At 35.9% G+C, this 26271-nt stretch overlaps 1 protein-coding gene across 2 annotated transcripts; it reads left to right on the top strand.

Annotated features, from left to right (window-relative positions):
- The first annotated feature begins 693 nt into the window (after positions 1-693).
- On the top strand, positions 694-25069 carry LOC143882166 (cold-responsive protein kinase 1-like). Of its 2 annotated transcripts, none has more exons than XM_077385614.1 (8): positions 694-923; positions 1015-1083; positions 14485-14617; positions 17115-17230; positions 18854-19064; positions 19170-19407; positions 23870-24020; positions 24271-25069. In XM_077385614.1, the coding sequence occupies exons 3-8, from the start codon at positions 14554-14556 to the stop codon at positions 24637-24639; spliced, it is 1149 nt and encodes a 382-aa protein (XP_077241729.1). In that variant the 5' UTR covers positions 694-923; positions 1015-1083; positions 14485-14553; the 3' UTR covers positions 24640-25069. The 2 variants fall into 2 exon arrangements, with proteins under 2 accessions (XP_077241729.1, XP_077241728.1); XM_077385613.1 differs by having other exon boundaries at positions 1004-1083.
- Positions 25070-26271: the final 1202 nt, after the last annotated feature.

Raw genomic sequence — 26271 nt, 5'->3', positions numbered from 1 at the left:
GAAAGGAGCGCCATTATCAAACATGGGTTTGTGAATATCAATTCCTCGCTATCATGTTTTAATGTTTTAATAAAACCCTAAACAAACTCACCTTATAATTCAACCAGCTGTCAAAAGCTATTCCAGTTACCAAAAAGCCAATTAAAAATTAAAAAGGAAAAGACAAGGTGAGTTTTTGTCGTTGTCAAAGTATGGTAGTGCAAATATAATTATTAAAAGTCAAATGATATTGATACATCTGAAAGTAGACATTTTCAATGTCAAAGCACCACAACTTAAGAGCGTGTCTGTGCGTCAACTTGGAACTGAGGCCTTTCGGATCAACGGTTTGGATCAGTCAAAGTCTAAGCGACCACAACTTAGTTAAAAGCGTGTCCATGGCGTGGGTGAACTTGGAATTGATGCCTCTCGGATTAACGGTTTGGATCAATCGAAGGTGGGACCCTTTGCAATGAGTTTGTCTTTAACAAATCATGGATACGTCATCAAATCAAGGTCATGTGCCGGTCATGTGGCACACGTGGGCCCTATGATGAAATCGAAAAGCGATCCGTCTTTTTAGGATTCCCCCAATTAAAAAAGAGTGCTGACAAATTCGCACCCCCGTAGGATAATTCACACCCCTTTTAGCCATAAAAAAAATGAGAAGACCTTGGAGATACAACGGTCGTTGTCTTGTAACAGGGTTCAAGTAATCAGGTGGGAAAAGAGAAGTTCACTTGATAAAAGGACAAAGACGAAGAATTTTCAAGGAGGAAAAAAGTCTTCAAGTAATCAGGTGGGAAAAGAAAAGTTCACTTGATAAAAGGACAAAGACGAAGAATTTTCAAGAAGGAAAAAAATAAGATTCTTCTCCGTGTCTTCATTCTGATTTCAACAGTAGCAAAAAGGAATTTCGTACTTCGATCCTTACCTTTGAATCTGTAAGGGTTTTTTCTTCTAACTTAGATCCAAGATTATTGGGTTTCTTTTAATCTTTTATAATGTTTTCTGGGTTGTGAAGATATTGTGCAGAGAGAGTTGGGTTTTTGCTTGGATTGCAAGAAGAGGGTCTTGTTGGGTTTTTTCTCTATTGTTGGAGAGGTAAGATTTTCACCCTTGTTCGTAATTTTCCATTCTTGTTAGTGAATTTTTACTTGCCGGGTTGCTCATAGATGTAAGCCTAGTGCCAGACCAAGTAAGTCTCTTGTGTCTATTGATTTCTTGTTGCCTTTGTTTATTTCACTACACACTTGAATTGTTGCACATACTTGTTTTGGCCAATTGGGTTACCAATGACTATTTGTTATTTTGTTTTGTTTTGAGTAGTTTCTGTTAACCAGATTTCTAGCAGCAGGTTTTTGTTGCAATAAATTCTTTAGTTATTCGTTGGTTTTGTGATAAACAGAAATCTTGAATTGAAACAATTCAATGCAGAAGACTTTCATGAAAGATCGCGTATTTTTGGTAACTAGTTATTCTGATCTTACATGAGGTTCCGGTTTACTTTTAATTTATTAGACTGGGTCATGTAATTGGTTTTGTTTTATACTCATATGACCATCTTAGATGCTGTCGAGAAAATCCACGGGGAAAATCCGATCCGATCATGCACAAATAAATGGAAAAGTAAAAGTAAACAAGCCACAAGTTGAACACTGAGATTTTACGTGGTTGGGCCAAGATGCCTATGTCCACGAGAGAGAACACAATCTTCACTATGAGAAAACAAAATTACAGGGATTGTGATGAGACTAACCTGGAAATCTGTAAACCCACAAACTGTAACCCGTTTACTCATCATGAATCATCATTCAACGTTACAATGCATCACCATTTAATTAATAAATGGCAGCAACGTGTAAACGTTTGACCAATTGAATTTGATTCATTTTAATAATAAAATATTAAAGCTTTTAAAAACAAAGCTTAAAATATTATAAAATTTCATCAATCCCCCACATGAATCAAAATTCAAAATAAAAATTTTTAAATAAATATGGGCAAACCAAGATATCATGCAATGGGCGAAGGTGTCTTGTGGACTTGAACCTTCACTTAGTGTTCATATATTACAGTCTATAAAGATTCCAAGTGAACTACGTCTTGAACAAAGAACCTTGAGTAATAGACCTTCACATATTACACACATGATACCGGCAATGTAACCGTGTTCTATCGGGGTAGCACATTTCGGCCATGCGCTGATCCTGTTTCATGAGAGCTCTAGAGAACAAGCCTTAATTCTCATAGGAAGCGGCCCCACTTCCACACTCATATAGGTGAGTACATCAAGGGTACCTGTAACCACGCACCCCGCTTATAAACAGCTATAGACCCATTCAGAGCAAAGCTCTTCCTCCATATCGTTACAGTTAGTACTATTTACATCTTAGGGATAGGCCAAGAGAAGTCTTTCATTCTCTTGAAAATTTAAGTACAGTACTTTCACCGATCACTTGAATAACTTGTTTTTCCCATTGAACCTAGTTCTTGGGATCTCCAGTCATATAGGTTGGGTTGCCGTTATTGGTGATTCTATTTGATAGGCTTTAGCCCCATCCCTCTTGATGTTTCAGCCACTAGCTTTTTAGCTAGTCCTTTGGTCAGTGGATCTGCCAAGTTTCTCTCTGACCTTATAAAGTCAATTGCAATCACTCCATCTAAAAGCAATTGCCTCACATTATTATGCCTCAGACGTATGTGTCTGGATTTACCATTATATGTTCTACTCTTAGCCCTTGCTATTGTAGCTTGGCTATCACAATGAATAGATATAGCTGGAATTGGCTGCACCATAGAGGAATATCTGCTAACAGATTCCTAATCCATTCCGCTTCTTCACCTGCTTTATCTAAAGCAATAAATTCAGATACCATGGTGGAACGTGCTCTACAGGTCTGCTTGGTAGATTTCCAAGCGACAGCACCACCACCCAAAGTGAAAACATATCCACTTGTGGATTTAGTTTCTTCTGAATCTGAAATCCAATTTGCATCGCTATATCCTTCTAATACAGCGGGATAACAACCATAGTGGAGTCCAAACTCCATTGTGCCTTTCAAATATCTTAAAATCCTGATAAGTGCATCCCAATGTTCTTGACTAGGGTTACTAGTGTATCTGCTTAGCCTACCAACTGCGTAAGCTATATCTGGTCTAGTGCAATTCATTAGATACATTAAACTGCCTATAATTCTGGAGTATTCTGATTGGGATATACTTTTTCCAGTATTTTTCTTAAGTTTTGAACTAGGATCATATGGTACACTCAAGGGAGTACAATCAAATTTGTTAAATTTTCTAAGGATCTTTTCAACATAATGAGATTGTGTTAAAACAATCCCTTCTAAATTTCTAATTATCTTAATTCCTAAGATTACATCTGCCAACCCAAGATCTTTCATGTCAAAGTTTTCTGACAAAAGATTCTTGGTGTCATTTATAACATCTAGACTCGTACCAATGATTAACATATCATCGACATACAGGCAGATCAAAACTCCAGAATTACCTTCAAATTTACTGTATACACATTTATCAGAATCATTTATAGTAAAACCATTTGATAACACTACTTTATCAAATTTCTCATGCCATTGTTTTGGTGCTTGTTTTAAACCATAAAGAGATTTTATAAGTTTACACACTTTACGTTCTTGACCTGGGACTACAAATCCCTCAGGTTGTTCCATGTAAATTTCTTCTTCTAATTCTCCATTTAGGAAAGCCGTTTTAACATCCATTTGATGGATTTCTAAGTTATAGATAGCTGCTATAGCTATCAACAATCTTATTGTTGCAATCCTAGTTACAGGAGAATAGGTGTCAAAATAATCTATCCCTTCTTTCTGTTTAAAACCTTTGGCTACTAATCTAGCCTTAAATTTTTCTATAGATCCATCGGTTCTAAGTTTCTTTTTAAAAATCCATTTACAACCTATTGGTTTGCACCCATGAGATTAATCCGTTAACTCCCATGTGTTATTTGATATAATGGATTCTATTTCACTATTTATAGCTTCTTTCCAGAAGTTTTACATCCAAAGAAGACATAGCTTCCTTAAAAGTAGATGGATCATCCTCCACCAAGAAGGTATAAAAGTCAGAGCCAAAGTTAGTAGTTTTCTTTGCTCTTAGACTTCTTCTAGGTTCTATCTCTAGGCTACCTTCTTCTCTACCTCTTTTTCTTCCTTTAGGTTCTTGGTTTTTTTATTTGAGGAATACCACGACTACTAGATGCAACTTCTGTTTGAGGTATTAGAGATTGACTTACACTAGTTTGTTTAAGAGGAAACACATCCTTAAAAAATTCTGCATCTCTAGACTCTAATATAGTGTTTACATCTATGGAATTATGTTCAGATTTTACCACCAGAAATCTATAAGCTGCACTATTTTGTGCATACCCTATGAATACACAATCCAATGTTTTAGATCCTAACTTTGTTTTCTTAGGGGGAGGTAATATTACTTTAGCTAAACACCCCCACACTTTAAGGTATTTAAGACTTGGTTTTCTACCTTTCCATAACTCGAATGGAGTTCCATTTTCATTTTTATAAGGTATTTTATTTAGTATATGACAAGCCGATAATAAGGCTTCCCCCCACATGTTAAGTGGTAGCCCTGAACTAGATAGCATGGCATTTACCATGTCAATTAGAGTCCTATTTTTTCTTTCTGCAACTCCATTTTGTTGTGGAGAATAAGGTGCCGTCACCTCATGAATAATTCCATATTTTCTACAATATTCAGAAAATTCATTGATGGATATATTGAGCTTGAATAAACCTCCACAAGCATAACCCTTTCCCACAAACATCCCACCCTTAGTGAGAATAAACTTATCAGATTCGAAGACGAGCTTGTAACCGTGCTTGTTCAACAAGTAGCCAGAAATTAAGTTCTTCCTGACTTCTGGAACATAGAGAACTTGCTGCAGTGTGAGAACCTTGCCGGAAGTGAGTTTGAGATCAATCTTCCCTTTCCCCATGACCTTAGCCGTTGAGGAGTTACCCATGAAAAGCATTTCGCTTTCATCTACTTGATGATAGGTGACGAACGCACTTTTGTCACAACAGACATGTATAGTGGCTCCAGTGTCTACCCACCAATCACTCACATTGAACACCATGTTCACTTCAGAGTCTACGGTTATAAGCTTCTTCACTTCGGTTCCGTGAATAACAGTTCCAGATTCCACCATATTGGCTTGAGGAGCGGGTTTCGCTTGAGAGTTTCCGACATTTTGGGAAGTGTCTTTCCCCTTTCTATGTCGACATTGTCTAGCATAGTGTCCAAGTTTTCCGCAATTGAAACAACCCTTTTTCTTCTTATTTTTGTCTATCTTTTTGTTAATTTTGAAGTGGTTTCGGTTCTCCATCTTTTTCTTGTTTTGATGAGACCCAAAGTTTTTATTTGTTTTCTTCTCACTAGTTTCAACAAGATTAGCCTTAGAAAGGAATTTCGATTCTTTGTTATTTTGATCACGATTCCTATGTTCTTCTTCTATTCGGAGTGTTACTAGGAGATCTTCTAAAGATAATTCCTCTTTTTTATGTTTAAGACTTTTTCCGAATTCTTTCCATGAAGGTGGAAGTTTATCAATAATGGTCGCCGAATGGAAACGGTCATCCATTTTGATTCCTTCCGCTAGGATCTCATTCAATAGGAGTTGGAATTCATGAACTTGTCCTAAGACGGGTTTTCCATCTATCATCTCAAATCTAAGATAGTTTCCAACTACATATTTTTTCAATCCGGCATCTTCGGTCTTATATTTTTTATCTAAAGCTTCCCACATTTCTTTGGCGGTCTTCATTCCACAATACACGTCATACAAGGAATTCGACAGGGCACTAAGTATATAACCACGACACAAAAAGTCATCATTTTCCCATTTTTGAGTAACCTCGGATTGAGCGGGCTCATGCTCTTCGGGACTAGGCTTGGGTGTGGTCAAGATATAGGCAATTTTAAGAGTTGAAAGCCAAAAGAATAAGCGTTGTTGCCAACGCTTGAAGTTCAATTCGTCAAACTTCTCTGGACGAGTGTAATCTTCACCGGCCATGTTGAACTAATCCAATAATCTATCTTAAGTTGTTGGATTTTATGGGTTAAATAGATTAGTTCAACAACACTAGTGATATATTTAATTGAAATGAAATAAAAAAAGGGTTATCTTTGATGATCCCGAATGTAAACCGCAAATCAGTAACCAAAGATCAAAGCATATATGTGAGAAATTGAGAAGAATTTAGTGGTAGAGGCACGTTACGGAATAACGCTACCCTTAAGATAGATTATCGCCCCACCACGCTAGGTATGCAATCGGGTTCTCTTGCGACCTATCTCCAGGATACAACACCACTTTCCTTGTCGTTGACGGTGTGCACGCACCGGCTCGGACCTTGCGAACACGATCTATGCCGAATGATTTTGCCCAACAAAATGAAACTTGGAAAATCTTAAAGCTAGTTGATCAAAGTATTTAGATATATACTTGATCAGAAAATACAAAAATCAGCAAAATAGATACGTGAACAGTGTATAAAAACCAAGAAGAAGAAGAAGTAGAAGAAAAGGTACACCTTACATATGAGATGTGTCTTGTATATATATATACAAGAGACTTGCACTATCTCTTAGTGTCCCGTTGTAGTGTCCCGTTGTAAAACGGTCAAAAACATGCACTAATCATTAGTGTCCCGTTGTAGTATCCCGTTGTAAAACGGTCAAAAACACTAATGATTGAAAAGCATTAAAATAATGAAAATTAACTGTTAAAAAAAAATCATCATGAATCATCATTCAACGTTACAATGCATCACCATTTAATTAATAAATGGCAGCAACGTGTAAACGTTTGACCAATTGAATTTGATTCATTTTAATAATAAAATATCAAAGCTTTTAAAAACAAAGCTTAAAATATTATAAAATTTCATCAATGAAAATTCATTGGAGGTGTATTCACCACCTCGATCTGATCTAAGTATTTTAATTCTTTTTTCTAACTGATTTTCCACTTCAGTTTTATAGGTTATAAAATTTTCTAAAGCTTCATCTTTAGATTTAAGAAGATATACCATAGCAAATTTTGATTTATCATCTATGAAGGTAATAAAATATTTATTTCCTCCTCTAGTAATAGTGTTCTTTAGGTCGCAAACATCACTATGTACTAGTCCTAGTATTTCTGAATTTCTTTCTACTGATTTAAATGGTTTTTTGCTAAATTTTGATTGAACACATATTTCAGCAAAATTGATAAAATTTTATAATATTTTAAGCTTTGTTTTTAAAAGCTTTGATATTTTATTAATAAAATGAATCAAATTCAAACAGTCAAACGTTACACGTTGCTGCCATTTATTATTTAAGTAATAAATGCATTGTAACATTGAATGATGATTCATGATGATTTTTGCAACGGTTAATTTTCATTATTTTAATGCTTTTCAATCATTAGTGTTTTTGACCGTTTTACAACGGGATACTACAACGGGACACTAATGATTAGTGCATGTTTTTGACCGTTTTACAACGGGACACTACAACGGGACACTAAGAGATAGTGCAATTCTCTTGTATATATATATATATATATACAAGACACATCTCATATGTAAGGTGTACCTTTTCTTCTACTTCTTCTTCTTCTTGGTTTTTATACACTGTTCACGTATCTATTTTGCTGATTTTTGTATTTTCTGATCAAGTATATATCTAAATACTTTGATCAACTAGCTTTAAGATTTTCCAAGTTTCAATTTTGTTGGGCAAAATCATTCGGCATAGATCGTGTTCGCAAGGTCCGAGCCGGTGCGTGCACACCGTCAACGACAAGGAAAGTGGTGTTGTATCCTGGAGATAGGTCGCAAGAGAACCCGATTGCATACCTAGCGTGGTGGGGCGATAATCTATCTTAAGGGTAGCGTTATTCCGTAACGTGCCTCTACCACTAAATTCTTCTCAATTTCTCACATATATGCTTTGATCTTTGGTTACTGATTTGCGGTTTACATTCGGGATCATCAAAGGTAACCCTTTCTTTATTTCATTTCAATTAAATATATCACTAGTTTTGTTGAACTAATCTATTTAACCCATAAAATCCAACAACTTAAGATAGATTATTGGATTAGTTCAACATGGCCGGTGAAGATTACACTCGTCCAGAGAAGTTTGACGAATTGAACTTCAAGCGTTGACAACAACGCTTATTCTTTTGGCTTTCAACTCTTAAAATTGCCTATATCTTGACCACACCCAAGCCTAGTCCCGAAGAGCATGAGCCCGCTCAATCCGAGGTTACTCAAAAATGGGAAAATGATGACTTTTTGTGTCGTGGTTATATACTTAGTGCCATGTCGAATTCCTTGTATGACGTGTATTGTGGAATGAAGACCGCCAAAGAAATGTGGGAAGCTTTAGATAAAAAATATAAGACCGAAGATGCCCGAGTGAAAAAATATGTAGTTGGAAACTATCTTAGATTTGAGATGATAGATGGAAAACCCGTCTTAGGACAAGTTCATGAATTCCAACTCCTATTGAATGAGATCCTAGCGGAAGGAATCAAAATGGATGACCGTTTCCATTCGGCAACCATTATTGATAAACTTCCACCTTCATGGAAAGAATTCGGAAAAAGTCTTAAACATAAAAAAGAGGAATTATCTTTAGAAGATCTCCTAGTAACACTCCGAATAGAAGAAGAACATAGGAATCGTGATCAAAATAACAAAGAATCGAAATTCCTTTCTAAGGCTAATCTTGTTGAAACTAGTGAGAAGAAAACAAATAAAAACTTTGGGTCTCATCAAAACAAGAAAAAGATGGAGAACCGAAACCACTTCAAAATTAACAAAAAGATAGACAAAAATAAGAAGAAAGAGGGTTGTTTCAATTGCGGAAAACTTGGACACTATGCTAGACAATGTCGACATAGAAAGGGGAAAGACACTTCCCAAAATGTCGGAAACTCTCAAGCGAAACCCGCTCCTCAAGCCAATATGGTGGAATCTGGAACTGTTATTCACGGAACCGAAGTGAAGAAGCTTATAACCGTAGACTCTGAAGTGAACATGGTGTTCAATGTGAGTGATTGGTGGGTAGACACTGGAGCCACTATACATGTCTGTTGTGACAAAAGTGCGTTCGTCACCTATCATCAAGTAGATGAAAGCGAAATGCTTTTCATGGGTAACTCCTCAACGGCTAAGGTCATGGGGAAAGGGAAGATTGATCTCAAACTCACTTCCGGCAAGGTTCTCACACTGCACCAAGTTCTCTATGTTCCAGAAGTCAGGAAGAACTTAATTTCTGGCTACTTGTTGAACAAGCACGGTTACAAGCTCGTCTTCGAATCTGATAAGTTTATTCTCACCAAGGGTGGGATGTTTGTGGGAAAGGGTTATGCTTGTGGAGGTTTATTCAAGCTCAATGTATCCATCAATGAATTTTCTGAATATTGTAGAAAATATGGAATTATTCATGAGGTGACGGCACCTTATTCTCCACAACAAAATGGAGTTGCAGAAAGAAAAAATAGGACTCTAATTGACATGGTAAATGCCATGCTATCTAGTTCAGGGCTACCACTTAACATGTGGGGGGAAGCCTTATTATCGGCTTGTCATATACTAAATAAAATACCTTATAAAAATGAAAATGGAACTCCATTCGAGTTATGGAAAGGTAGAAAACCAAGTCTTAAATACCTTAAAGTGTGGGGGTGTTTAGCTAAAGTAATATTACCTCCCCCTAAGAAAACAAAGTTAGGATCTAAAACATTGGATTGTGTATTCATAGGGTATGCACAAAATAGTGCAGCTTATAGATTTCTGGTGGTAAAATCTGAACATAATTCCATAGATGTAAACACTATATTAGAGTCTAGAGATGCAGAATTTTTTGAGGATGTGTTTCCTCTTAAACAAACTAATGTAAGTCAATCTCTAATACCTCAAACAGAAGTTGCATCTAGTAGTCGTGGTATTCCTCAAATAAAAAACCAAGAACCTAAAGGAAGAAAAAGAGGTAGAGAAGAAGGTAGCCTAGAGATAGAACCTAGAAGAAGTCTAAGAGCAAAGAAAACTACTAACTTTAGCTCTGACTTTTATACCTTCTTGGTGGAGGATGATCCATCTACCTTTAAGGAAGCTATGTCTTCTTTGGATGTAAACTTCTGGAAAGAAGCTATAAATAGTGAAATAGAATCCATTATATCAAATAACACATGGGAGTTAACGGATTAATCTCATGGGTGCAAACCAATAGGTTGTAAATGGATTTTTAAAAAGAAACTTAGAACCGATGGATCTATAGAAAAATTTAAGGCTAGATTAGTAGCCAAAGGTTTTAAACAGAAAGAAGGGATAGATTATTTTGACACCTATTCTCCTGTAACTAGGATTGCAACAATAAGATTGTTGATAGCTATAGCAGCTATCTATAACTTAGAAATCCATCAAATGGATGTTAAAACGGCTTTCCTAAATGGAGAATTAGAAGAAGAAATTTACATGGAACAACCTGAGGGATTTGTAGTCCCAGGTCAAGAACGTAAAGTGTGTAAACTTATAAAATCTCTTTATGGTTTAAAACAAGCACCAAAACAATGGCATGAGAAATTTGATAAAGTAGTGTTATCAAATGGTTTTACTATAAATGATTCTGATAAATGTGTATACAGTAAATTTGAAGGTAATTCTGGAGTTTTGATCTGCCTGTATGTCGATGATATGTTAATCATTGGTACGAGTCTAGATGTTATAAATGACACCAAGAATCTTTTGTCAGAAAACTTTGACATGAAAGATCTTGGGTTGGCAGATGTAATCTTAGGAATTAAGATAATTAGAAATTTAGAAGGGATTGTTTTAACACAATCTCATTATGTTGAAAAGATCCTTAGAAAATTTAACAAATTTGATTGTACTCCCTTGAGTGTACCATATGATCCTAGTTCAAAACTTAAGAAAAATACTGGAAAAAGTATATCCCAATCAGAATACTCCAGAATTATAGGCAGTTTAATGTATCTAATGAATTGCACTAGACCAGATATAGCTTACGCAGTTGGTAGGCTAAGCAGATACACTAGTAACCCTAGTCAAGAACATTGGGATGCACTTATCAGGATTTTAAGATATTTGAAAGGCACAATGGAGTTTGGACTCCACTATGGTTGTTATCCCGCTGTATTAGAAGGATATAGCGATGCAAATTGGATTTCAGATTCAGAAGAAACTAAATCCACAAGTGGATATATTTTCACTTTGGGTGGTGGTGCTGTCGCTTGGAAATCTACCAAGCAGACCTGTAGAGCACGTTCCACCATGGAATCTGAATTTATTGCTTTAGATAAAGCAGGTGAAGAAGCGGAATAGATTAGGAATCTGTTAGCAGATATTCCTCTATGGTGCAAGCCAATTCCAGCTATATCTATTCATTGTGATAGCCAAGCTACAATAGCAAGGGCTAAGAGTAGAACATATAATGGTAAATCCAGACACATACGTCTGAGGCATAATTATGTGAGGCAATTGCTTTTAGATGGAGTGATTGCAATTGACTTTATAAGGTCAGAGAGAAACTTGGCAGATCCACTGACCAAAGGACTAGCTAAAAAGCTAGTGGCTGAAACATCAAGAGGGATGGGGCTAAAGCCTATCAAATAGAATCACCAATAACGGCAACCCAACCTATATGACTGGAGATCCCAAGAACTAGGTTCAATGGGAAAAACAAGTTATTCAAGTGATCGGTGAAAGTACTGTACTTAAATTTTCAAGAGAATGAAAGACTTCTCTTGGCCTATCCCTAAGATGTAAATAGTACTAACTGTAACGATATGGAGGAAGAGCTTTGCTCTGAATGGGTCTATAGCTGTTTATAAGCGGGGTGCGTGGTTACAGGTACCCTTGATGGACTCACCTATATGAGTGTGGAAGTGGGGCCGCTTCCTATGAGAATTAAGGCTTGTTCTCTAGAGCTCTCATGAAACAGGATCAGCGCATGGCCGAAATGTGCTACCCCGATAGAACACGGTTACATTGCCGGTATCATGTGTGTAATATGTGAAGGTCTATTACTCAAGGTTCTTTGTTCAAGACGTATTTCACTTGGAATCTTTATAGACTGTAATATATGAACACTAAGTGAAGGTTCAAGTCCACAAGACACCTTCGCCCATTGCATGATATCTTGGTTTGCCCATATTTATTTAACATTTTTTATTTTGAATTTTGATTCATGTGGGGGATTGATAAAATTTTATAATATTTTAAGCTTTGTTTTTAAAAGCTTTGATATTTTATTAATAAAATGAATCAAATTCAAACAGTCAAACGTTACACGTTGCTGCCATTTATTATTTAAGTAATAAATGCATTGTAACGTTGAATGATGATTCATTATGATTTTTGCAATGGTTAATTTTCATTATTTTAATGCTTTTCAATCATTAGTGTTTTTTACCGTTTTACAACGGGATACTACAACGGGACACTAATGATTAGTGCATGTTTTTGACCGTTTTACAACGGGCACTACAACGGGACACTAAGAGATAGTGCAATTCTCTTGTATATATATATATACAAGACACATCTCATATGTAAGGTGTACCTTTTCTTCTACTTCTTCTTCTTCTTGGTTTTTATACACTGTTCACGTATCTATTTTGCTGATTTTTGTATTTTCTGATCAAGTATATATCTAAATACTTTGATCAACTAGCTTTAAGATTTTCCAAGTTTCAATTTTGTTGGGCAAAATCTCGGCATAGATCGTGTTCGCAAGGTCCGAGCCGGTGCGTGCACACCGTCAACGACAAGGAAAGTGGTGTTGTATCCTGGAGATAGGTCGCAAGAGAACCCGATTGCATACCTAGCGTGGTGGGGCGATAATCTATCTTAAGGGTAGCGTTATTCCGTAACGTGCCTCTACCACTAAATTCTTCTCAATTTCTCACATATATGCTTTGATCTTTGGTTACTGATTTGCGGTTTACATTCGGGATCATCAAAGGTAACCCTTTCTTTATTTCATTTCAATTAAATATATCACTAGTTTTGTTGAACTAATCTATTTAACCCATAAAATCCAACAGACCGTACATAAGAGAAACCCGACAAAAAAACCTAGGAAACTCTCTCTCCCTTTGTCTCCCTGTCTCTTCTCTCTCTCACGCCCAAGAGAAAACACTCTTGCATGGTTGATATTACACAACATATAGCTAGCCTGACAGAACCAATTGATTTGTGTATTGGATTACAAATCGAGAGGGATCGCGGGTATCGTATGAAAACCCAAATAACGATCAAGATGGAAGTTATCCTATAGAGGCTGTATCCATGCATGTTCGAAATGCGAGTCCTAGTATTATATATCTAGTTTTTTCCACAAAACCTAGAAGCAATCCACTCTTGTTTTTGCCTCCCTACAATAGCCAGGTAATCTAGTTATATTAGGAAACTAGTTATAGTGGAAACGAAGACACTTCTTTAACAATCTCCACCTTTGGCTTGTTTTACTCAAGAGTTTGGTGGACTAAGACAAGAGTATATCTCTTTACTATAGTAGTCAAACTGCTTAGTATAATGTGCGAAAGATTGGAGAGCATATATTAGAATGAAGCATTCATGGTTGTTGACCTCACTCGCTTGGGATTATACTTCCATATGCGAAGACATGTTCATCTCCATAGAGAAAGTAAGAATTTAAGGTGGACATTGAGATGTTCTGAAGTTTAATTCGGAAAGAGTGCAATGCTGAAGTTTGGATGGGTGAGGGAATAAATTTGCAATTGGAAGAACATGTTAAGGTGTTGGATTGGGAAATGACACTAATGTTCTCATATTTTGCTCTGCCATTGGGTTGGGAATCCCATTGATGTCCCTTTGGGATTTTATGAGTGGGGAGAGAAGAAAATTGGCAATTTGCATGTAGATTGATATTTATGTGTCTGAAGTGGAAGATCAACTAACATATGTGGAAGAGTACCCTCACCCTTTTCCTTTGATCTTGTTTCAAGAATTTGAAGAAGCCTAGAAGTTTCTTGGAAATTAAGGAAAGTCTTGTGTTTATATCATGTGGGGGGGTGTGGGACAAAATCAAATGGCTGTAGATAAGTGTCTTGCATTTTGTGTTTGAAAAGAATATATTTAAGAAAAAGCATAGTGACTGGGGGGCATCTGGGGTGTAATTTATTGTGAAGAAAGTAAAATAAGGGAGAAAAAGAAGTTAACAGTGTCTGCCCTTGTTGATAAAGCTTTCTATTTGTTAATTGATTGCTCTATAAAAAATCTACAGATATGGATATGGAAATTAGAGTATAAAATTGCATAAAACTGTTTTCTGGGTTTTCTTACATGTGTTTCTAGTTCTACTAGCTTTCCTTGATTCTCAACCCCAAGTTATTGGCTGTACAACGTTTATTGAATGATTCCAAACTATCCATGGAGATAATAGAATTGTTTCTTTTCCAAACAGTTTGGCGCCCACATCGTAGATAAAAAGGGACATACCTAGAATTTCAGAAGATTCAGCCAGATACCTCACATGGATATGAGTTTTTGCTGCCTTGATTCATTGAGATGGAATCCATCTCAACAAGAAGCTGATGGTGAGAAATTTATCACACATTTATTCTTCACATTTCTATTCATTATACAGTAAAGCAGCAGTTATTACATATATTCCAACTTTATTGATTCTTTGTGTCAGTACAGCTTCCTGCACTTGTTTTAGTGAAATGATATCCCCCCAACACTTTAATGGTTTCTGTGAGAATGGTTCACTGCTTGAGGATAAATTCACCCCCTTTAACATTTTTCTTTGCCTTTAAAATTTAACGAATAACGTTAAAGGGAAAGGGAGGGAGGGAGTTGTTTTATTGTCCTGGAAATTGAGATACAACTTGAATGCATATCCTTCTGGCTTGATGTTGGCATGCATTTCTGAATTTAATATATTATAGGTTGTTTGTGCTCCGAAGCACACTAAATTTTTGATGTTCCATGATAACATCTTTTATGTTCCATGATAACATCCGGGTAGACTATTAGTTTCCCTAGACCTTTTTTAGCCTTCTGCTATGTCGTTCAGTTTGAGGCTTGTAATGTTTTTGTTCATGCTTCTTTTCAAAAAATAAAAGGTTTTTGTTAGACCGTAATGTCTTTTCTCACAGCAAATAATGTTCCTATCAGTTTATTTCTGTGATTCCCATAGCTTTGAGAGAGCTTTCATTTGCAATTTTTTTCGAGCAGTGTGTCAATCCTTTAGCTTTTAACATTTTAATTTTTTTTATAAATAAATTTGGTTACAAGATATTAAGATTGCAGGGGTTAGTCCATCTGAACAGAGACCTGTTGAGGCTTGAGATGAACCATATCATCAACAGAAACGTGAACTTGAAAGTTCACAATAGCAAACATTGGCATATGAGGTCGGTTTTCTTATTCTCTGAAAAAAAATGAGTATGTCTTTAGACCATTATAGGGTGTCCCAGTGCACGAGGCTCCCGCCATTGCGGGGTCTGGCGAGGGCTAGATTTACACAGCCTTACCCCTGCTTTGCCGAGAGGCTGTTTCCGTGACTCGAACCCGTGACACCAGGTCACAATGGAGCATCCTTACTGTTGCGCCAAGGCCCGCCCTCTTTAGACCATTACAGTGAATTGTTTTTTTGCGGAATGAGATTAATGAACACTTTTGAGGTCTAACATGTCGTCAATTGGGGACTCCCTTTTCTGGTATGGATTTTCAATTTTGTTAAATCCTATGATTTACAATGCAAATCTGAACCGAGTCTTGGTACATAAATTTCAAATCCTTGAGTTAAATCCCATTGAACACTAATCCTGAAACTTTTACTGCGTTGTACAATTCAACTCATGAATCCTATGATTCAATTACTTTTGGAATCTCATGTTTGTTGGTTGCAACTGTGAGTTACGTTTTATTTATTTTTTTGTTATCTTATTTTATTATTCCTATATATGTATATAAGAAAAAGAGTTTAATGAAGGTCCTTAAGCATTTATTTCATTCTATTCTACTCTCATTAGAAGATTTGGTTCTTCTGGGTTTTGTTAGAAATTACTTACTAAATCCCTCAAGCCGTTATGCCATTCTACTCAACTGTCATTAAAGGTTTGGGGATTTGGATTTTCTCTTCAACATAAAACCTATACTTATTTCTTGAGATTTCTTAAGAGCTGGGACCCCAAATTCAGCATTATTTTTTGCAACATATTTCTACGGATTAGTATAGCTGTGCCAAGATTCTTTCTTCAAATTCTGGTGGTGAATCCCGAACTCATTGTTTTAAAGTAGGATATAGGAACCTAAATTTTTTGTAGTTTTTTGGGATTAGATGTATGGGATGTAATCATATTTGAAATTTAAATATTTTAATTTAAGGAAAACTGTTTTAAGTTGACTGGTAATTTTAGTGGCTTTATTTAGAAATGGTTGGCTTCAAGTTGATATAATGGATTTAGTTAAAGGGTTTGAACTTAATTGATGAAAAAGGCTTGGTTTGGCACTAATAGTAAGAAGTAAAGAACCAAAAGTAACCTTCAATAGGCATTTTGTCATGGATTATGATGCTCTGTGGTGCACAAAAATATGATGTGATAGAAATGTAGAGATTTTACCACATCTTAATTTTTGTAGATTTTTTTCATTCGTTCAGTTATTTTTTTTTTAATTCTAAAATATTTCGTAACAATTTTAATTTTTACTATTTAAAATTTAATTTGATTCGAAACTACCTTTTGATTTTCAGAATGTTGAGTGGTAAAGGTAAGCCAATGTGATTAAAAACGTAGTTCTAGCAAGCTCACTAACATCTCCACTAAAAAAACTGTTAGACCAAGGAATTCATTCCTATGAATAACATGAAAATAAAAATGGGAAGTATATTAAATGATAACCTCAAGAATGTTAGTCCATACACATGCAGTTGTTGATTACTGAAAGAAGGGGTCTAACATAGAAAAATAAGTGTTGTGACTCTTCCCTTTGTTTGATTCCATTATCTGCATTTGATTCTAAGTTCTGGTCATACCATGCTTTTTCTATATCTTAATTTCTCCTTTTCTTGTTATTTTTGGCTAGGGTATATGTCGGCCAAGAATATCAGGCTTTTTTCTTACGATGAACTGAGTTCTGCAACAAAAAAATTTCACGCGAGCAATAGGATAGGACGAGGGGGATTTGGAACAGTCTACAAGGTAAGCAAGCACAAACACTTAATGGTTATTGCCTGTTTTAGTTCTATGAAAGTAATGACTATTAGGCTTCCTCAAGATAGACTTCTGTTAGCTTTATTATGACCATTTCACTGATTGTTTCATATTACCTAAGGAACTCGGATTTTGAATTATTTGAGGAACACCCTTGCTTATACCAGCAGAGGCGAAGGTGTTGCATAAGCTTTTTATTTTCCTTTTGAGGCGTGAGGCGTAAAATGTGGGGCTTGAGGCTTAATGCCTCACTAATTTTTTGAATTTTTAAATAGAAAATAAACGAAAATAAAGAAAAAAAAATGAAAATTATGAAAGTGCGAAAAAATTACTCAAATTTTCTAGAAAAATGCGTGCTTCATTTTTGACTGATTATCATCATCCAACCATCAAACAATAATTAAATAAAGTATCTAACTATCATTACCGAGTTACCAACTAAATAATACAAAATGGACAATTAGAATACTTTATTAATTGACAAATTTGTAGTACGTTGCCAAATTTTCCACGTCAAAAATACAAATACACAGCCATGCAAATACAATAATCTGTGTCTTCCTCATCAATAGTACATTTCCTAATTTCCCTTATTAACAAGTTTTTTATCACCCATGTTTATTCCCAATAACTCAAAAGCACTCCAATAGCCCTAAATATTTATGAAAATAACTTCGAATGGATGCATAAAGAAAAACTTAAGAAAGTGAGATAGGGTCACACTTGCTAAAGGAGTGTCGAGGTCATTATGTAGTCAGCAATATTTGGCCCCTGGAACAGTTTCTATTTCTTTTCTTTACTAATGAAGTCATCATTCATCCAGAAAAGGTACGTTTACGTTAAACAGTTTTCTTAAAAAAAGGTACCTTAAACAGATAGTTGGGAGGATTAAAATAAGAGAATATATCTTAGGTTGTCTGCTTCAAAGTTTTGAGTTTGGATAGGAGATGCCTTTGCTCCCATTTGATTAGAAAATTCCCAATCCTTCAAAAATCAAGAAAATAAAAAATAATAGAAACTGAGATCCAGTATTGGAATTACGGACTACTGAACATTATAAGTTCAGTTGTCCAGACTTTGAGTTCAAGATGATCTGTGCATATTCTATTAAAGGGAACCAGTCAAATACATGGAATTAGTTATCAATTGCATTTAAAAACTTAAAACTGATTAGTTAATTATTAAACATGCAGATCGGTTGGCACACGTACTCTCTTTTTAATTGATAAATGTGGTATGAAGAATTGATTCCCCATCTTTTTTGTTATTTATTCTGATATATGCTTCACCTAATAAACCCATTTTTTTTCTAAGATGAAAAGGCCCAAGGAAAAAACTGCTGATAGAAAAATACAAAATATAGAGACTGCGTCATTGTCTGCGAAATATTTTCGGGGAAATTGTTTGTTGAAGTTCATGACATCATGACATGTCACATCTTGATATTGGTTGTTTGTTGCAACCTTTCTAGTACTTCTTGAAACTTCTTATTTTTTATTATATGGTTACAAGGTATGCAAATGTGACCTTTTCCCTTTGCTATGTTCAGACTTCAGATTATTATCCTCTATATATCTTTATTTTATTTTCTTATTGTTTTCTATTTGCCAGGGAACCCTGAAAAATGGCACCCAAGTTGCCGTAAAATCGCTTTCTGCCGAATCAAAGCAAGGGATTCATGAATTTTTGTCTGAGATTGATACAATCACAAATGTTAGGCATCCAAACCTTGTTGAGCTAATTGGTTGCTGTGTTCAAGGAGATAATCGTGCTTTGGTCTATGAGTATGTGGAGAATGGCAGCCTTGATCGCGCATTATTTGGTAAAATTAGACAATAAAGACTGCAATCTAGGATATGAATACATTCTTAATATCAATAATGTCAAATGGCATTGTAAAGATACCTAATATTCTCTTGCCTTGTAGGTTCAAGGAGTAAAATGATAATACTAGATTGGGGCAAAAGATCAAATATCTGTATGGGAACTGCTAGGGGTCTTGCATTCCTTCATGAAGACCTTGATCCATATATAGTGCACAGAGACGTAAAAGCTAGTAATATTCTTCTTGACAAGAACCTTGCCCCAAAAATTGGAGACTTTGGATTGGCTAAACTTTTTCCGAACAATGTTACGCATCTTAGTACACGAATTGCTGGAACACTGTAAGTGACTTTACATATTTGTTGAAAATTTGACATTTAATATATTTCTGTGTCCTCTCTTTCCTTCTGCATTAGATCATGGATGCTTCTTTCCCAATGGAATATAGATTCAATTTGAATTTCTGTCTACTAAGATATTTGATATCCATGATTTTGTAACTATGTTGCCCATTCCAATGTCATGGAATCGAATTGATTGCCAATTGTAAAAGGGGCATATTTCAAACTGTAGAACTGCATTGTGAATTATGAGTTTTTTCTTAAACTTTAATAATAGTCAGAAAAATATTCAAGAGACAAAATGTAAAGGATAAGTACTACTAAATCAATGCCAGTCCACATCAAAATTTAGTTTATGATCAAATTCCATGTCATCTATATGTACTGATGAACTTCTTATAGTATTTGGATTCTGGATCAATTAGACAAGCTAGAAAAGAAGTCAAGTTTAGTATGTTTAACTGCAGTATCATGTCATTGCCCTTCAATCCTTAAGACATACTAAAAAAAACCTTTAACTACCATTAAATCTGACAAAACTCCATTTTGAGTGGCACTTACAATTCCTGTAATGTCTTCCTCAAATAGGATTCTAGTTGTAAATCTTTGGATTTTTAACATTAGGGCACACTTGTCTCAACCATGAAATGCTGAATGCCACTATGCATTAATGTTGCCCCTGGGGACCGTTTAGCAAACAATTGAAGCAACAATTTCCTTTCTTCCATGACAATTTTATAATATATGTGGTACCAAAATATCATTAGGAAACACACACACACAAGGTATTTAATTTACCAACTCAAATATATTGATGAGTGGAATGAGGTTTATTTTGACAGAAGTGTTTATGTTTTCACTTGTATTATATTTTGAATGGTTGTCTAAGTTCAGCTTTTTTGTTTATTATTTATTTATTTATTCAATGTAAGCTGGGGTAATCCTTTGGCTCGGATAAAAGAATTTGGATCTGGAACTCAAGGGGGACTTCACAGTGAAATCCTTTTACCATCGCTTAGTCCCATGCGTTGTATCCTCTAAAGTCGCCAAGGTATGGAGCACCCAAGCACCTCCTAGGTTTTGCGCATTCGCACAGGCGACAATTCTAGAAAGGATACAGACAGTCGAATTCTTCAGGAGGTGGAAGATACTTATCATAGACCATTGTGCTCTAGGCAGGGAAACAATGGATCACTTACTGCTACATTGTTGGGTAGCAAGAGAGGTGTGGAACAGACTGTTATCCAGGTTTGGTGTGGCTTGGTCTTCCCGGCCAAATTAGTGGAATTGCTAGAAAATTGGGAAATGGTTCCTTGGAAAGGAAAGGGGAAAACCTATGGAAGGTATCCTTCCTCGCAACAATATGGGTTCTATAGAAGGAAAGAAATGCGAGGGCCTTTAAATGCTTTTCAAAGAGACCCCTGTTCCTATTCAATAAAATAATAGGAATCACTATTTCGTGGGTGAGAACCATTCCTAGCTTTGCATTTGTGTCTTCTTATGACTTATGATACAGTTCATAAGTGATTTGCAATGCAGTTAGGGAAGAACCCAAAGTGGACCTAGTGGGAACCACCTACTCAAGGTTTCTTGAAACTTTGACGGATATAGGATGGAAAATCCAGGCCCTTCAGGAATTGGGGGTGTTTTAAGGGATGATCATGGAAATGTCATTTGGCCCTACTCGGGTCCTATAGGAGTTTATGATGCAAACGGGCGGAAGTGCGGACCATCCACCATGGTATTATGCTTCTAACCAATGTGGGGTTGGAAAAGGTTGAGATAAAAGAAGATTCAAATAATGTGATAAGTTGGCTTAATGGGACACACTCAATACCATGGAGATTTGCGTTTTTTTTTTTTTTTTTTTGATGAAATCCAAGATAGAGTAGGAAGGGCACATTTAAATGCTCATCAGGTGGGTGAAACAGTTTGCAAATGGCGCAGCGGATAAGCTAGTTAATGGTATTCAGGAAAAGTCTGGAGCAATTTGATTATCTTCCTCCTTGATTTTTTCCTTTTCATTTTTCTTGTGGCTCTTCTTGCATTATATGTTCAGACCTCCTCGGTCTTTGATCGCTTATATTAATACTATTCATCATTCAAAAAAAAAAAATGTAAGCTGGGGTTTGGCAAGAACCTTACTAATTTATTACTAACAAAAATAAAAAGATAATAACTACATTTGAATATTGTCTTTTACTAAACAATGGTAATCAAAAAATTGAAATTCATAATGATGGGGTTGAGCCTCTAGCTCAGTTGGTAAAGACTCTTCTTTCACCTTGAGGTCAGGGGTTCGATACCAGCTAACCTATCCAAAAAAAAGAGAGAAAGAAAGAAAGTGGGATGCACATATTGAAGGGCCATAAACCGAGGAGAAAGATCTGGTCGAGATGGATTTCTTTCGGACAACGTAATCTAACTCAAGTTTGTTGGCAGGCTCCTTGGGCAACCCAAGACCTGCCAGAGTTGGAGGTGTGTTTAGAGATGCGGGCGGGTACATATTATACTCCTACTTTGGACCTATTGGTAGGTTGAGTCCTAATGGGCCTGAGATAAGAGCACTGCTAACTGGTTTGAAGATCTTCACTAGAGTATTTAACTGCCCTCTATTCATTGAGGGGGTACTTGTCAAACGCTTTATCTTCGGATGTTGTTCACAGTGTGGGACAGTGGAGATTTGGGAATTTTATTGATGAGATTGCTGCTATTCACTGGAAGACAAATTCTTCTCTTTTGTTTGCTCTCTTTCCTAGAAGTGCCAATGATTTTGCCAATAAGCTCGCTAAATTTGGCATGCATGGGGGATTCTTATACGGAGGGAAACATTGCCCTTATTGTAATCATTATTATTTTATCATTATTGGATGTTTTTTTCAAAAAAAAAATAAAAAAATGACAACGACCTTATGTCTTCTATCAAATTACTTTCACAATCCAATCATCCGGTTTTTCAATTTCAAACTAGATGCTACACAGGAAATCCAAACCATAGACAAAAAAATGTATAAGTTTATCCACAGGAGAATCTGAACTCAGTCCAAACTTTAAACTCCTAGATCAATAATTGACCAGTAGCATGAGCTGAACCACTTTGAGAACACCTAATCATCTTGGTAATGACCCTTTCAAAAAAAAAAAAAAATCATCCTGGTAATGATAGATTGTACTGACTCTAGACCAAATTGCTCTTATTCTTGGGCTTGGAGGCATAGTCACGAGTATCTCCCACTTTTTCAAAATATCATGATATTTTGTGATTTTTTATAAAACGGCATAATCACGATATTTTTTCTGATATTTTGAAAAAAACCCGTCAAGATATCTTCATATTTTGTATGTTTACCTTCATAAAAAATACTTTTAAGCTTCTCTTAATCTAAATCATTCCCAAGCACATTAGATGACAATGTTAATTCATCATGTCCATTGTTTGTCATTGATGGGATGATGCGACACAATGAATTTAACGTTATGTTAATCCTTTTTTTCTCTACTTGTTCTCCCTCGACCAATCTTATCATGGGGCTCAGCAGAATTACTTCCAATAGATGGAAGAGCACAATGAGATTGCTTTTTTCTTCAACCCATTTGTTTTGATCATCCAGCATATGATTTTGAGTGTCTTCAGTGGACACTTACTCAATTTCATCCACAACTTTATATCTCTTCCTTGACGGAGTAATTCTTTCTTCTGCCAGAGCTTTAGAACTTGCTCTATTTTGATTTTCTTAACTAGTCCAGACTTTCTTGACTGAAAGATTCTGTTTTGGGTCAGCGACAGTCTTTTGGGTCAGGCAGTTATTAGTTGGATGGTTGAATGCTTTGCAATGGAGGTAGGATGATGATTTACAGTCATTTTTAATAGGTTGAGTAACTATTCTTTTGGTGTTTTAATTTCTATAGACACTTCAACACAAGGTTTAGTAAATGTGAATCTAGATTCTTCAGCTGTTTGTGCATATGAATAGAATGGCTTCCCAATCACACTAGCTATATTTCGGTATTTCCAATTGATTTTTTAAGCCAAAATTTAAATGAAGTCCAGGAAACCTCACCCATAATTATGGGAAGATGTTTCTAGAGTGATATCCGAAGTCCAACTTCTCAACACCATGGCTCTACCACCAAAGAACAACATACCAGTTTCAAGACCATTATGCAAGTCTTCGAGCAAATTGAATTTGAAAATGAAACAAATCATATTTGATAACAATGAAATAAAAAAACCCTCCAGCTTCCATATTTTTTTTCCTAATAATAGCTTTACTAAGCGGGAATAAGAACATTTCCCAAGAAAATAGTCAATATCCCACCACTATGTTGTTCCACTTGCGTGAATTGTCTTCATTCTCTTCGTTAGCAAATGAAACCATGCTATAATGCGATTTGCATTAAACTTCATTCTCTTTTTTATTTATTTTAATATGTTAAATTCAAACACGCTTGTTACATGCAGTGGTTATCTTGCACCAGAGTATGCAATGCGTGGTCATTTGACGAAGAAGGCTGATATATACAGCTTTGGGGTCCTTGTACTTGAAATAGTTAGTGGCAGAAGTAGTGGAAAGACATTTTGGTCAGGGCTGCAGAAATATCTCTTGGAATGGGTCAGTTTTTCCTTACGATTGAACATATTTTGTAGCACTATACATATATGGAGTCTTCATATTCTAGTTCATTTAAACACATTAAGTTTTTCATACCATTTGGAACAAACTGTGGAGAGTTATGCTACTTTTGGAGAATCAAGATACTGAATTTGAGACACAGTTCTTTGGTGCTCTTCTCTCTCAAAGCATTTTGATGCCTCTGTTACCGTAATTGCTTTCTTTTTAACTTTGAAGGTTGCATTTACAGGCTTGGCAGCTCTATGAAGAAGGGAGACTGTTGGAACTGGTGGATCCAGAGCTACAACAATACCCGGAAGAAGAAGTCCTTAGATATATGAAAGTAGCCCTTTTCTGCACCCAAGGGTTAGCCCAACGACGGCCTTCGATAACCCAGGTTGTATCTATGCTCTCGAAAAACTCCCACCTCAACGAGAAGCTACTGACTCCCCCAGGCATCATTCAGGACTTGGTGAGAATTGAAAAAAGCTCGAAAAACACAAGCACCAGCAAATCGCCACCCGTGCCCCTTTCATCAGATTGGAACTCAACACCCATTGACTCGACTGCCACACTTAGCTCTGGGCCTGCTAGTTTCAGTGAGATGATTCCCAGATGACCCTCCACTGGAAAATCATACAGTTTGGAATTTCCTGTCACGATATCTAATTTTTCTTTTGCATTTGGAGAAGGGATTGTGGGTTTCCAATGGAAAGAGAGGAAGATGAAGCTTGCAGGTGCAAGGAACTGACAATATAGTGATGGTTTCTTTTTCCATTTTCAAGATATGCAATGTGTGATTTGGCTGGTCATGGACTTGATACCATATGGGTCCATCCTATGCGCCAATTGTGCTAATACATGTCAGCACATAAAGCGGCAGTAAGAATTTGACGTGTGTATTATAAATGTAAAGTAGATTTCTATCTGAGGTGTTGCCATTGCTGTTGGTAGCAGATAGCAAATAAGTAGACAAAGAAAGAAAAGATATTGCAGAAGTGTGGAGATTGAAGATGATTTGGTTAATCGTGATTTCATTATGAGTGCTAGTGGGCTGAGTAGAGTTGCACACTTGGGTTCCAAAAATATGGGTGAAAAAAGAAGAGTTTCTTCGAGGAAACATGTCACAAGTGGCTTCTATTATATTCATTTTTTTTTACCTCTGAACTGGAAAAACTGGTTGAAGTTTCTTAACAGGGATTTGCTAAGCTCCATTGCAAAAGGCTTTTCGCGGCTGGTGAAAAGCCTTTTGCGATGGACGCTAGCAATTCCCTTCTTAATTTTATTTTCACTGTTTTAGAGTACAAGAAATGTTTTGATCATCCAATTACAGTGGGATCAACTTCATTGGGTTAGACTTGTGCCCACAGGCTTAGAGTTTTGTAACAGCCGTGAAAAAAACTAATTAAAAAATGTAAAACAAAGTGAGTAGTGCCATTATCAAAATATAGGAGTGAGGGTATCATCCCACTTTTATAATATGTTTGTATTTTCAGTTTCAAGTAATTTTGAAGGTAAGAGATATTTGTTTTTAGAAAATGCATTCCTCTTATGCTAACTGCTCTATTCCCTATCTAGAGAGAGAGAGAGAGAGAGAGAGAGTTTTAATTTCTACTTAAAACAAAGCTTTACATAAATAGATACTGCTGTAAGGAATTAATAACAAAATTAATATTGTAGATAGCTACCCAAATGCAATGATATCATAAAAGCTTAAACCCCTATCTGAGCCCCACAAATGAACAATGAAGATCAACAAGTTTACATACCCAAAGGAATCAACCACATCCAATTTAGATCTATCCGTGTCTTTAATTGTAGCATAACATTGAATACTTGAGATAAATTCCTTCTTTTATATTTAATGTTTACTTTCAACGGCAAGCCTAAATAATTTAAATATGAGTATCCGGATCAATTAAACACGGGTGCCCAAAAGAGGTTAATATGGGCACCCGCCAATGTTCATTTCTGGGGTTCGCCTAATGCTGGTTCTTACTGTTTTTCCAACCTTTTTTTATGTGGTTTCTGTTTCCTTTCAAACAAAATCATCAGAGAGAACAAAGACAAGTTGTGTGCCTAAACAATCCAAGCTATAGAAACATTCTCATCCTAAATTCTGAGCAAATGATAGCGTATTCCATCCTCAACAGAACATTTGATTCATGTTAGAAAGAATCAAAATCATCAGTCACTTGCATCCATACCTGCACAGACATGAAAAAATTGCATCCATTCTTCCTGAGCTAAC

Source organism: Tasmannia lanceolata, unplaced genomic scaffold, assembly GCF_043159265.1.
Source record: "Tasmannia lanceolata isolate RefF3 unplaced genomic scaffold, GAP_Taslan_0.1 ptg000007l, whole genome shotgun sequence".
NCBI classification, from domain to species: domain Eukaryota; kingdom Viridiplantae; phylum Streptophyta; class Magnoliopsida; order Canellales; family Winteraceae; genus Tasmannia; species Tasmannia lanceolata.
The sequence above is the reverse complement of the archived record's forward strand: the minus strand, read 5'-3'. Positions and strand labels throughout refer to the sequence as shown.

Excerpts from the sequence above, each read along its gene's own strand:
- LOC143882166 (XM_077385614.1), top strand. The coding sequence starts at position 14,554 with ATGGATATGAGTTTTTGCTGCCTTGATTCATTGAGATGGAATCCATCT. Across the intron at positions 19,065-19,169 it reads CCTTGATCGCGCATTATTTG|GTTCAAGGAGTAAAATGATA; the intron begins GTAAAATTAGAC and ends CTTGCCTTGTAG. Across the intron at positions 19,408-23,869 it reads ACACGAATTGCTGGAACACT|TGGTTATCTTGCACCAGAGT; the intron begins GTAAGTGACTTT and ends TGTTACATGCAG.